Raw genomic sequence first — 13,991 nt, forward strand, 5'->3', positions numbered from 1 at the left:
ATGATGCAGAATGGTGAACGCTGAATTGAGTTAAAACATATTTTTGTTAAGAACTAAATATCAAATGTGGACAAGGCAGAGCGTGACAGTCAACTGAACTGTAGGAATGGTGGCGGGGATTGAGATAGAGAGGAAATATATACCCTGGCAGGATACTGTGCACATGTCTTGCAATTTAAACAAATTAAAAGCAATAGTTGCAGTACTAAAAATGAGCAGACATGTTTGATGTGGTGTTTGAATTTATTATTGTATGGTGATGCAGCAGTAACCTGGACCTTCACTTGAACTGAAAATAATGCTCCCAGCATATGTAAAATTATCTCTCAGATGAGCAAAGACTTCTACGAAATATATTGACTAGTAGTTGCTTTCTTAGTCTAGAAATCATTTGCATGCATATCTTTTTGTCAAGCTGAGGAGAAAAAAGGCAAAAGTGTTGCTACTTAGATGAAGATGCAGTTACATGAAAATGTCTTAGTGTACCGGTTCCCTCCCTGCCTTGTGTATCACTGAATGTTTTTTTTGTGGAAACTTAGATTCCTTGAAACTTCTTATGTAGCGTCCAGCGTAATATACGTTAATTTGCTTTTCTTAGCTTTTATCTGTGAACAGCTCAGAAATAACCCAGAGATATTCCTCAGATCAGTGGGTTATAGACTGTAAGTCAGTGTATGGTGCACGCAGTACCTTTGTATCTTTCACTTCACTGAATTGAAAATTAGGTTTGATATCTTCAGCTGTTGGTGCCTCCCATCTAAACAGACCTGTTTTTGTTTGGCGATTAGTTTCCACTTTTGAAAGGTTAGTGTTGCTAGAGGAGAAGTGGGAAAACATATCAATAAAATCCTTGTTAAGATTTAAAAAGTTGAAACACTTTCTGGAATTATGAAGAGTTTATTGGTGGTGCCAGCAGCACAGGAGCTAGTTTGCACTGAGCAGACTCTTTAAGGAAACAGCAGTACTATATAATTGCCTGACCTATCTGGCAGGCATTCCTTTCTTGTCTCCTCTCTACAAAATTGCCCACCTGATAATGAAAAAAAAGGGACAAAGTGTTAATGTATAGTTAAAATATTTTCCCTTTGTTCTTTAAAGCAAATGTCAATCATCTTAACCTTTTTCATTGCTGTATGCGAATTTTTTTCCTTGGCAATTAGTAAATGTTGGATGTCAAATTAAGTTGAAATTAATGGCAGAGGCAAATGTTGCACTTACTAGCTCACAAGTGTCTTTAACTAGTAGTGCGTAGAGATGCATTCCAAGCATTGCAGACAGCTATGGATTAACCATCAAATGATGGTGAAGATTAATGATTGGCCTTTTAGCTCACTAATTTAGAACAATTTCTTGTAATTAATTTTGTATTATCAGCTTTACAGTTGCAAATGCCTTAAGGAAAATAAAAAACGACTTAAACACATTTACGGTTCTTCAAGCTAACAGTTGTCTAGTAAATTGTTGCATGCTTGCAGATCCTAATGTTTAATCTTTAATACCTTTTTATACAGTCTCTTACTACTTCAGTTTAGTAATCATTAAGTTCTACTTCCTTTTGTGATTTTGTTGATACTTCTTTTGTTAACCTTAGGTGTTTTCTTTGTAGAGTGTATTGTTTGGCTTTCTGAAGTTGTTTGTTTCAGAAATGCCATGTAATGCAACAGAAGTGTGGGGGAAGAATTGTCCAGTACCCGCATTTTAGTACCACTATTTCTTGGTTTCCCATCAAACCAATTTACAAATTAATATAGTGAGCAGAACTGCTCATACAGACTTGCTGAATATTTGGACTTGAGAAGGCAGTATTTTTTAACTTTGCTTCCTTTTTCATATAAGTGAGAAAACCCCAGACTTAAAATGGATATTTGAAAAATACTGTTTCTGCATTACTGTTTTAATTTGAATATTATTTAAAGGAAAGCATTTAATACATTGTGAAATGAATTCTTACTGATGTTTATGGTGGAAGTAGAAATTGCTATCCTTTTAAAGTGGATTTTGGTGGGATTTTGTGAGTGATGTTCTCTTGTAGCGTGGAAACATGGTATTTATTCCTCATTGCGGTATTTTTAATGACTGAGAAATGCAGATGTGATTAGTGATTAGAAATGGAAGCCAGACTTTCAAAATGAGGAAGGATACTTTTTTTTTTTTTTAAGGTGGTAGATTAAATTTAATCTTTTTTTATCTTTTGATCAAAATCTTTTTTTGATCTTTTTTTTTTTTTTTTATTAAGGGGAGATTTCATCTCTTGATTTCCAATATCAAGGCTGGACAACTTTCAATTCATGTTACTGGCCTCAATGTTCAGGAAGGTGTGTTAAAGTCAGGGGCTGAGCTAGATTTTTTGTTGTAACTTTCTGACCTTAACCGCAGTGATTCCTTGAAGTGCTAGGGAATAGCAGCTGTAACAGAACTGGTAATACGCTTTTAGAATGCACTTAAAGTTACATTTCTTGATGCTTGCAATTTATTTCGACCAGGTTGGTGATTTATCAAAGCACTTACATAGATAGGGCTGCCAGAACTTGGAACTTTATGTTGTTGTTAAAGCTTGTTGTATTCTGTAAGGACCAGTGTAATCATCAAGTGTTGCTTGATGAAACTCTTGCAACACTGTGAATGTGCTCTTTTTGCAAGGTGGTTTTAGTAATTGCCAGCCCTGCAAAACATCTCTATGGTTTGTTCCATTAAGATTGAGTTGTTGCTGTTACTGAACATGTCTGTGAGCCTTGTACTACTCTACATTGCACTCGTGTTTGAGCACGGAAAAAAATATGGTTTGTAACAGGTCCCTCTAGCTACTCTGCTGTGATCATCTTAGTGTCATTGTACCTATCCCCATTTGTACTGGGGAGAGATGGCCAGAGCAGTAATAGATTCTGACATACATGTCTCCCTCGTTTACCCCTTTCCACAAGAAAAAACGTGCCATTCTGCCATTCTCATCTTCATCTTTATCTTGCTTTGCCTTCGTTCAAGGGAGCTAGTGAAATAGATTTTGAGGCTAGACCTGAGGCACATTGAACAGCTTTGGAAGGAGTGCATAACTGGAGTAGAATCCAAGTGTCATACTTGGATGTAGCTTAATAGTGTTAAAAGTAAGTGTGTGGTGATGTAGTGTAGCTAAAGCCTGCAAATACTTTTGAGGAGTTACTTTTCCTGTGTATTTTTCAAAATGAAAGTTGCAGTAGCAAGTCTAATACTGAAGACAGAAATTAATAAAGGTAGCTGTGTTATCATAGATTTGTTATAGATATACTTGCATTGCATAGGTAAAAAGTATACGTATTTTTGGTCAGTGTCTGCTTTCTGAGATGTGTATATGGTAAGTTTTGCTGAAATATTTTTGTTGAATGTCTCTTTAGTACTTGTTGGAATAAAAATTCTAGTAGTTTTGGCTATAGAGGAATCAACAGTGGGAGAAAGAAGTGAGAAGGGTAGCTGGAGATAAGCTCAAGTTGTCAAGCTATCTTCTTCAGAATTGTAATGATTTGACCAAAAGTAGTAGCTTTCCTAATCATGTTTTGTAAAACGAAAAGTGAGGGAGCTTATTAGCATGATCCAGGTAGAGTTGCTTTTGACATCCTGACTGTGGAACAGTTCAGGAAGGAAGTATTTATAAAATAATAATACACCCCACTCCCTCCCCATTTTGTAATGCCCTATAATCAAATATTTTATAAATCCATTGTGACATATGGATGACCTTTCACTCATACGTAATCATTCACACTTTTTTTGTTTGTACATAACTGATTTAAAACTAGCACAGGAAGACTTTCTAGAACCTTCTTAACTTGCTGAGTTAGTTTTTTACTTGCATGTATTGTCTTAAGAGAAAATATTTCTACTGACTAATTATCCCTTTGAATACCATGTGCATGGAACTTTTAGGTGAGATCCAAATGAATGAGTTTAGTATGTAAGAGGAAAAGAAAATTTGCATTCATATTGAGTAAAATGTCCTGCTCTTTGTCTATGGAAAATGTTTATGATAAAGAAAAGAGTTAAACTGAAGCTGAGGGTTTTATTTTTTATATTTTAGGAAAATTTTGAGAACTAAGCTTACAGATAAACACTTCCGTTATAAAAGATAAATCTAAATCCTAAATAGGTATAGATAAACTAAATTGAATGACAGTGTAATAAAAATGTCAGTCTAGTGAGATTTTTCTTTCAACCTGCAGATATTTATTCATGCAAATTAGTTTTATCAGTATGTATATAAAGAATTTTTCTATCTGTATTTTCTTACTATACCTAAGAACAATAATTTTTCTTTTTTCAGCTTATGCATTGGAATGTCTTCTCACTTTAATCAGATTGTGTATTTGTTCTCATGTGCCTTTTAGACTGGCTGAATAGCATCCACCAGAGAAAGAATTCTCTGGAGAATTTTAGGTATCATTTGGAGATCCTTAGAATTTTGGCTTTGTTACACTGGGGGTGTATTTTTGTAATGTGAGCTTCTTAGAAGTTTGTTTATGGTTTGTTGAGCATACTTAAGGTGCTAAAATGATGTGAAAGCTCAGCTATAGTAAGTGCCCTTGCTACTTGTCGCAGAAAAATTGAGATTGTGAGCTACCTCAAATTTTAGTAATTTTCTGGTTGTTAGGCTGTTGCATTTTTTACCCACATCCCATGCAGTTACCTGAATGCAGGTAGCACAGATAACTCTAATTACAGATGACTTCAAGTGGCCTAGTAAATTATGCAAGTATTAACTGTAAGTCATAGAACCATAGAATGATTAGGGTTGGAAAGGACCTTAAGATCATCTAGTTCCAATTAAAATGTAAAGATTTTTCTTTTTAAAAGTAGTCTTTAAAACTCTTGAGTACTTCCAGTAAAAATTTAATTTCCTGTCCTTAGGGTCGGTCTAGGATTTTTTTGACTCTGGTCTTACTTCCACATACCCCCTTTGCCCCCATTTCTTTCTTTTGGCCAGGAGTAACAGGTCTACTTAAGAAAAACTTTCTCCCAGTTGATCTCCAATGTGAAATATTTTTTTTTAATCATGTGGACAATATCCGCTATAAATTTGTAGTACAACTTTGATTTGAGCAACTTTTTTTTATTAGATTACATGGTCATAAATATATACTTTTTAACATGCTTTCAACTCTGTTGTTTTAGGTAACTTTTGAAATGCACAAAGAGAGTCTTTCTCAAATGTACAAGGAATACCAAGGGAAAGCATGTGAAGGGAACGGAATACATTCTTCAGCTCCAGTTAGAACAATCTCTGGAGTTAGCAAAGAAGCTGAAACCAAGGGAAAGCAACAATGTTTGGAGTTAAAAGAAGATGCTGCTCCTTCCTGCATTATTGATGATGACATGGGCTGCAGTACTGGAAAAAAGGAGACAAATACTTCATCAGCTGGTGACCAACAAACTCATTTGGTGTCTAATCACAGAAAGGAGTTAGAAAGGGAAGACCGGGAGACTACACAGGATTTAAAAGCAGTGCCTTGTGGGGAATTTTCTCCAGAACCAGAAGGAATAAAACCCAGTGTTTCAGAAATTAGTACTGGAGTAGCTGAAGCAATTGAAGATTCTCTGAGCAAAGCTGGTGAGTTTATGGAAGAAACAGTAGCTGCCACTGCTCCTTCTTTATCAATGCAAACTACTTTGGAAGGAGAAACTCTTGAAAGTCCAGAAAGACTGGAAAAATCAACAGTAGAGGTGGAAGACGAGGATGACTTTGTTGATTTGAAAGAGGAAAGCAGTATGCATTTACATTCAGAAGAGTTTGCAGAAATGAACAAGGAATGTAGCTCTAATGAAAGTGAAGTGATAAAGCAGGAAATAGCAATAGAGAATCAACCTGAATCTGTGCTTGTAAAGTCTGAAGATACAGAAGTTGTGGATGGGACAAAACAAGAACTGGCTTCTTCACCGGACACAGTGAGATCTGCAATTCAAGAAGTAACGACTCAGCCAATATCACAAGGGAAAAAGAAGCTGGGGGAAGAAAAGAGTCTTTTTAGTGAAACCAAAACAACTGAAGAAAATGCAAATGCACATGTGCCAGAGCCTGCTGGAGCCTCTGACAAAAGAATCGCAAAGCTGGATGTTACTAGTGTTGCATCAGATACAGAAAGACTGGAACTGAAAGCTAACACATGTCTAGAAGCACCTCAGCCCTCCAGATCCATACCTGAGGTAAATTTACCTGTCCTTCTTCTGTCTACCTTAAAAATTAAAGGAAGTTCTTATGAAATAAAAACAACCCCCCCCACATTTGGGGGAATTTAATATGTTTGGATTTTGTGAGTTATCTAAAGAATATTTTCAACCCTTGATTAAAATAGTGAGAACCCTTGATTAATAGTAAGAGTTATTAAAATAATTCTTACTAATTTATGTACTGAGAAGTCTCTAAGATTTTATTCTTTGTGCATCCACTTATGGATGCTGATGGAAACTGAGTGTTTGGCTAGATGGACACTTCATCTGTGTTGGCATTTCTGTTCTTAAGTTTGAAGAATTGAAAGAAATATATTAGGAGAGGATTTTATTTAGAATTTCTTCTGCTGCTTTACTCAGCCTTTACTCTTTTCAATCTGGTCTCTTATATTCTTGACTCTTGCAATTTTTGAGGAGTAAATATTGCTTTTGCAGAAAAAAAATAGCACCAAGTTTTTTTCATATCCTCATATCTTTCATATCCTCATATCATCATCCTGTGATGGAACTTGTGAAATTTTTTTTTATATTAGCTACTCTGCAGGTACACAATATGTAGATATATTGGATACTATAAAATTTGAAGTATTGTCACTCCATCACATCAGCCTAACTTTTCTGTGCAAGTGTAATTTAAAACTGAGCTTCTGTTGCATTCTGCAATGCTCCACCATGTTAGTCGTTAGTTTCTAACAGCTTTTCATGGTTAAAGAGTCATGTGTCTGAGTACTTCCCTTTTGCAGCGATACCTGCTAATGGATGCTCTTCATTCTGCACCATTCTTCCTTAAAGGAGGAAAACCACTGTCTACAGAAATATATGCTCCCTCTGTGGTAAGGTTGGGTTGTTGCTTGTGTATGCCTAGACTAACAAGTGTGGTAGTGCAGCTGTAGACTAGTTTGTAGGTTTGGTATATCCAGTAAATAGGATTTGTGTAATAGTTTTAGATTTATTTGTAACCATATATACAGTCTAAACTTAATGAATATCTAAAATCTCAAGTGTATTAAATGCCTTTCGGTGTATGCTGTGGAAACTAATAACCAGAGTGTGGTGGGGTTTCTTTTTTCTCTTTTTGTTGGCGAACTGTGTATTCAGACCTTAAGGCATCAAGATTCTTCAGGACAAGAGCTAGCTGCTATGTCAGATGGACAGAGAAGAGACTCCAGGTCAACTGTATTCCGTATTCCTGAATTTAAGTGGTCACTGATGCATCAGCGCTTGCTCACAGACTTACTCTTTTCCATAGAAACAGATATACAGATGTGGAGAAGGTAAATTTCTGTGCTTTATATGACATGACCCAGACTGGAATTGCGGTTATAATTAACTTGAGATTTTGTTGAAACTGCCTCAGAGTTACTCTTTGAATTTTGCAGAGCTGGTTGGTATTTTACTCTTCGTTCAGTAGACCTACACTTATTTTGTGACCTATACCCATTTTTTTTTTTTTTTTTCTGAAGACTCTTTACAGACATATTTTGACTGAAATCCTGACTACATTTAAATCAGTGGCAGTCTCACTGTTGATTTTTATTGGAACAAGATTTTCATGTTTCTGATGTAAGGACCTTCATCTTTTATTATCAAAATATGGACTAAAAGAAAAAAAATCTATTCCAAATAGTACTCATTACTTACTAATTTGCACATGCTATGTTGCTGGTTTTATAGTTGGTGATTCAACAAGAAACTTTGAAAACAGTGTTAATTCTGCCTTGTAATGCAGAATTGTATATGTATCTGCCTTGTAATTGCAGAATAACTTTGAATTGTGTCTATTATTATCTTGTAGTGAATATCGAATTTAAATTGAACCACATAGCTGTACCGATCTGATAGAAAAGGAATGTAGGAATGAAGAAATAGAGTACTTAAGTGATTAAAAAAAATTAAATTTAGGTGAATTTTTGTCTGATTTTAATATCTAGGATGTGATTAAATTAACCTCTCAGGACATCATCAGATATAGCTAAAATGTATTTTTATTTATTTTCTGTTTTAAAAATAATTTCCCTGTTTAAGAGGATTCGGGATTTTGTGTTTTGTTGATTTTTAATTTCTCAGAGAGTCCCTTAGTATTCACTTTATTTTTCCAAAGATTGAAGTTCAGATCTAATTCACACTTCCAGGAAACCACTGTATTGCCTGATAAGGTGACTTTTGCTATAGCAAGTAATCATAGACTAGCCTAAATATATGTTTATCCAAACGGTGATTAACACATATCTTGGTGTTTTTAGCAAGCTATAATCTGGAGAGGTTTGAGAACAGGAAGGAAAGGTAGTTTTTATTAAGGTTTTATTAGGTTTTTATTAAGATCAGCGGACCCTTGCGGTCATGTGTTCTTTGCTGCCTCACTGCTAAACTGGTTTTAGTTTTATGAAAGCATAAAGATGCTAAAATACCACAAAAATGAGCTGAATTCTGAATGTTTGTTTTGGACAGCCATTCTACAAAAACTGTGATGGACTTTGTGAATAGCAGTGACAATGTCATATTTGTGCACAACACAATTCACCTCATCTCTCAATTGATGGACAACATGATCATGGCTTGTGGTGGTATATTGCCACTGCTCTCTGCTGCCACATCTGCTACTGTAAGAAATTTCTTTCTATTTTAAAATATATCTCTTGTGGGAGGATGCCTTTCTTTGTTCAGTGCATTAACTATCATATCTCTGTTTTCTGAAACAGTGTGGGATATTTCCACAGCTTCTCTTTCTTCCCTTTTCCTCCATGCTGTCCCTAAGATAAATAGGGTGCCTGCCCTCTTTGCCTGAAGACATAAAAAAAGTTGCCTGGCTTCATTATCGCACATCAGTCTGGAATGGGATTAAATCCCAATACTAATGATTGTTCCTAGAATGCAACTAATTACTACTTTTGCATGCGACTGAAAATGGACTTCCAGCATACATTTTTCTTCATTTAAGTTGTAGAAATATCACCTTTGTGAAGAGGTAAATGTCACTTTCAATTTTTCTCTGCCTAGCATGAATTGGAGAATATTGAGCCAACTCAAGGACTTTCAGTAGAAGCATCTTTAACATTTCTCCAGAGATTAATTAACCTGGTGGATGTGCTGATTTTTGCAAGCTCTCTTGGTTTCACTGACATTGAGTCTGAGAAAAATATGTCATCTGGAGGAGTTCTGCGCCAGTGTCTTCGTCTGGGTAAGCAAATTAAATGACTTAATGAGTATAGGAATTTGCTCTTACAAAATAGTTAGCAATTGTTAGCTATGCCCCCTCTTTTTGTTAAATCAGGATTAAATTTAGTCAAAGAAGCATTGGGATCTTTAAGTATTGTTTTATTTTTCTGCAATGAATATATGGGGTTCTTTTCCTCTTTAAAAGGTTTAAATAAAAGAAATTACTAAGTTTGGTAGCCTGACTGTGTGGATGCATGTTTTCATCTTATCCATGAAGATATTTTTTCTGCCAAAGTTCCCCAAATAGTCAAGGCTGAGAATATAGCAGCTTCGAGAAAAAGAAACTTTTTACTATATACAGAATCATGAACCTTTATAATATGTAGAAAAGGAGTTTAAATCTTGAGGCCATTAGATGAAGGTATGGTGAAAACTAGAGATGTAAATTTCTGAAGGGTTCAAATTGGGCAGTAGTGCATCCAGTATTATAACATTTTTGATCAAATTGGATTGAAAGGAAGTGGTTATTACCTAAAAAAGTAATGACTGTTCCACAAACGAGAACGTACAACATCGTAACTGGGTTCAGTTAGTTAATACAGGAGGAGAGTATTCATGCTAGTTGCATGCTGTAACACTTTTTGTAATGAAAAATTTTTAATTTGCATGAGTGCCAGAGCAGCTCAGAGCCTCAACAGTAACTAGCCTTCCTCTCCCTTTCTAGGCAATTAAAACTTTGTGCAGGTAGAACAAGATTTATGGGATGCAAACAGGTATAGAGGTGGGGTAGTTCTTTTTTCCTTTGAAAATAAATCATATTAGAAGATGAAACAGGTACAGTTGTGAAGCTAAAAAAAAATAAATTGTGTAACTTCACAACATTTAGTCCAAGAGTAACAAAGCATTGTGAAGCAAACGTTATCATTTGTTTCACTTCCGTATATCACTTGTCTTTCTTGATAGTCTGTGAAATTGAGCTGTCTTCACCCTCCCTGCCCCATGGTTGTATGCATGGTAAAATTTCAGTGGGGGATGCTAACTTACTCACTTTGAAGTATCCATTAGATATACAGCATACATGTTCTAATAGTTTAGTATTAATTATTAGATATAAATTATTAAAGAATTTTGAGCAATCTTTTGTGACTATTTAAAATTTATGGAAGCAAAATATCATTTTATTGATGTGCTCAAACTTTTTTAAGTGATAAACAGAAATGTATTATACTTCTTGGTAAGGGATATAGACAATACTATTTCCCAGAGTAATTCTTAACATTTCTTTTCCCTTCAAGTATGTGCAGTAGCAGTAAGAAATTGCTTGGAGTGTCAGCAGCATGTACAGATGAAGCCTATTGGAGACATTGTGAAGAACCAAAAAACAGTGCAGGGCTTTGTAGGAACAGCAAATTCTTCAGCAAAGGCAAGTATAAGACCCCATTCAGGAGCTCAGAAGTCAGTAATTACTATTCTCTACAGAGGCATAAGATTTTAAATTTATACCTGTGCCACTGGTACTTTTGTATAGCTGAAGGGTGTGCACACTGGAAATCCTGAAGTAGATGTTCCAAGATGTGAATTTAACACTCACATATTTAACCTTCCACAGTGAAATAAATCTGTCTCAAGAATTTGCCAGATTTTTCTTTTCATTTAAAGATGAAATGAATATCTGATCTTTGCGCTGTAGTTGTGACAATATGATGTACTGTGAGCAACTGTATGCACTTAATGATTCTTGGTAGAGTGCTTTTAAAACCAGAATCTGAAACGATTGCTTTTGGTTGTTTTAATAGAGTCCAGTGGACATTGTGACTGGGGGCATTTCTCCAGTACGAGACCATGACAGACTTCTGCAGGATATGGATATTAATCGACTTCGAGCAGTAGTGTTCAGAGACATAGTAAGTTACAAATAATGTTGTTTTCTTCGTAGGTTGATTTCTGCATGCATTTGTTGGCTGGACACTTGCTCTGTGTTATGTAGTTTGGCTAAATTTAATTTACAAGAACTGAATACTGCTCACAGCAGTTAGGAACTTGCAATACTCAGCAGCTGTTTCGTAGTGTTTGTGATTGGAAAGAGGGAGAGGTGAAAATGGCTGCCTGCTGATCAGGCTCTTCGGTTGTTCCTAAGAGCTGATTCTCTGGAATTCTTCATATTGTATATTAACTGTGTTAGTTTAAGTACAAATATATACTTTCATATGCTGTACATAGGCAAACTGTTTACGTATACTATGTATTATAAAGACGTTTATGTACAGTTTTTGAGAGATTAATATCTTTCTAGCTAATTAGAAATTAGAGGTCATGTAATTCCTTTACTCCCCCTCAGAGGAACCAATTTGTGTGCACCTGCTGTAAATATGGTTATGTTTTTTTATTCTTGAATTGACTAAGAATATCCTTGTCCTTTGTCAGCAACTTTATAGTTGATATTGAGGAAATTGAGATTGATGGCTTAAAAAACACACCTGCTGTAAGCAAATACAGCAGCTGTAATGGCTATGAGTTATTGGTGGCCACAGGCTTGGACACTAGAACTTATTTGACAATAACTGGACTATTTAGCAAGTGTAATGATTTGCACAGTGACTTTTGGCCTATCCAGAATAGTGAAGAATATTTCATTTTTGTCTTTAATTATTGATTGAACCAAGCTTTTTTTGACCCCTACTTCAATATATAGTGTGCAAAAGATTAACAGGAAGTGAATCTTCCGTACTGGTGGCAACCAACACAATCCTAATGATGCAGTCTTCAAAATCAAGCAGATTTTGTGTACCATTTATTCTTTTAAATAACCCAATATGTGTACAACCTCTGCACTTTTTGCTTTTCTAATCTACTGGTTTCTGTCTCACAAATAAAGTGACGCAGTAACTCTGCTTTTTGGCTACTGTGCTGAGCTGTGAAGAAAAAATAGACTTTAAAAGATGTATTTTGGAATATTTTTTTTCTGAGCTCTGCTTATGCTTGCATCTAAATAGTTAAAATTCACAATATTAAGTACAGTTGAAAACTGTCTTGCAAAAATTCATCTAGCAAGAAAGTTGTTTAGAATCCTTACCGTCATAGGGAACTTCTAACAATTTCACACTGTGCTTGCCTGATGCTAACCTGTTACTAGCCTGCTGTTTCTCTCTTGTTTTATGAAAGTTAAGGATTTGCATCAAGCTGGGGTGGTATATAGGTTGGGGTTTTTTTCAGCGTAACAGGTAGGATCCAGTTGTGTTACCTTGTTCTTAATAGAGAATTTCTCACAAACTTCTTCCACTATAGCTTATTAAAGAACTCTTCATGGAACATAGGCCTTCAATAGGCTCTAAAATCATGATAAAATGAGCTTTATATTTTAATCTAGTTTCTTGAACTACTCAGAGGGAAAACTTGAATGCTACCTGAGCTTGTATCTAAATTGGGGATAAAACTGCTCAACACATATTAGTCATTGGGGATCCAACTGTACTGTTCTCCTGTGATCCAGCATGTACAAAGCTTTTCTTTTATTGACCACCAAAAGGGACAGACTTAGGATAAATCATAATGTCTACTCAGAGCTGGCGTGTGGCTCTGTATTTCATTAGGGGTGACTGAGGTTCTGGGGAGGTGCCTGGCATAGTTCACGTTAATATTTATTTTGAAGATTTTCTTAAAATCTGTTAAAGTTACAGCTGAAATGCAAATGCATATTTACCAATTCTTGTTTTAAGTTGTACATAGTACAGTACATCCGTTCTGGACAATCTGATGATGAAGTAAAACTTAATGCTGGTTCTGGAATTTGTTCCACTTCCTTCATTAATATGTAACAGTTAATAAATGCTCTTACAGTTTTGTTGAGTACACCTGCATGGTTGCACTTCACAGTAAATGCTGTTAATATCTTGGCACATTTGAGGAAATGTAATAGAAGAAACACCCGTAAATAAATAAAGGGGACCTAGTCCCTGCACTAATTCCAAGCATGTAGTCGAAACACACAATCTTAGTCAAAGTTTTCATATTTATAAGTGAAAAATGAAAGGATTAGTGCCAATTGTATACGTTTGCTGTATTCCTGATCTTTATAGGTGAGACAAACTGTGACTAGAGAATATTGTTCTACTGTTGTTGACATATCAGGTTACTCTCAGTCTGTTTATGGTAGCACTGGGCATACTTTACAGAAAAATAAAACATGCTGCTGAAATTGTAATGGAAAAATCTGTGTGTGTGTCTTTTTTTTTTTTTTTTTTTTTACAGGAGGATAGTAAACAGGCTCAGTTTTTGGCTTTGGCTGTTGTGTATTTTATTTCTGTGCTCATGGTTTCAAAATACAGAGATATACTGGAACCCCAGAATGAAAGACAACCAAACGATAGCCAGTCACTCAAGGAATCAGGGAATGAAAATAATGAAACTCCTGCTACAGGTGAACTCTTAAATATTTGGCCAAATGAAATAATGTGGCATATGCATCTTAAAATTCTATAGAAGTCCATGTGAAATTGTATAAAAATATGTGTGTTATAACTATTTAAATAAGCAACATTATAGTATTTAATTTGCCTCAGTATTTGTGTGTATCTTTGATGTGAGAAGAATCTAATCTATAGGTTGATTTTGCTGTGTGGACCTAGTTAATCTTGCTGAAGTAG

General features: G+C 35.3%; 1 protein-coding gene across 3 annotated transcripts in view; it reads left to right on the forward strand.

The window, feature by feature from the left end:
- Positions 1-13,991, forward strand: part of LRBA (LPS responsive beige-like anchor protein) — a 401,187-nt gene that overhangs the window by 71,771 nt on the left and 315,425 nt on the right. For all 3 annotated transcript variants that reach the window (XM_062602815.1, XM_062602814.1, XM_062602816.1), the window contains exons 23-29: positions 5,140-6,168; positions 7,291-7,466; positions 8,641-8,794; positions 9,190-9,370; positions 10,644-10,771; positions 11,145-11,252; positions 13,597-13,765. In XM_062602815.1, the coding sequence (XP_062458799.1) occupies positions 5,140-6,168; positions 7,291-7,466; positions 8,641-8,794; positions 9,190-9,370; positions 10,644-10,771; positions 11,145-11,252; positions 13,597-13,765 (1,945 nt within the window). The remainder of the gene's footprint in view (positions 1-5,139; positions 6,169-7,290; positions 7,467-8,640; positions 8,795-9,189; positions 9,371-10,643; positions 10,772-11,144; positions 11,253-13,596; positions 13,766-13,991) is intronic.

This window comes from Pezoporus occidentalis, unplaced genomic scaffold (assembly GCF_034315485.1).
Source record: "Pezoporus occidentalis ecotype Australia unplaced genomic scaffold, CSIRO_AGI_Poc_V1 ctg79, whole genome shotgun sequence".
Taxonomy (NCBI): Eukaryota; Metazoa; Chordata; class Aves; order Psittaciformes; family Psittacidae; genus Pezoporus; species Pezoporus occidentalis.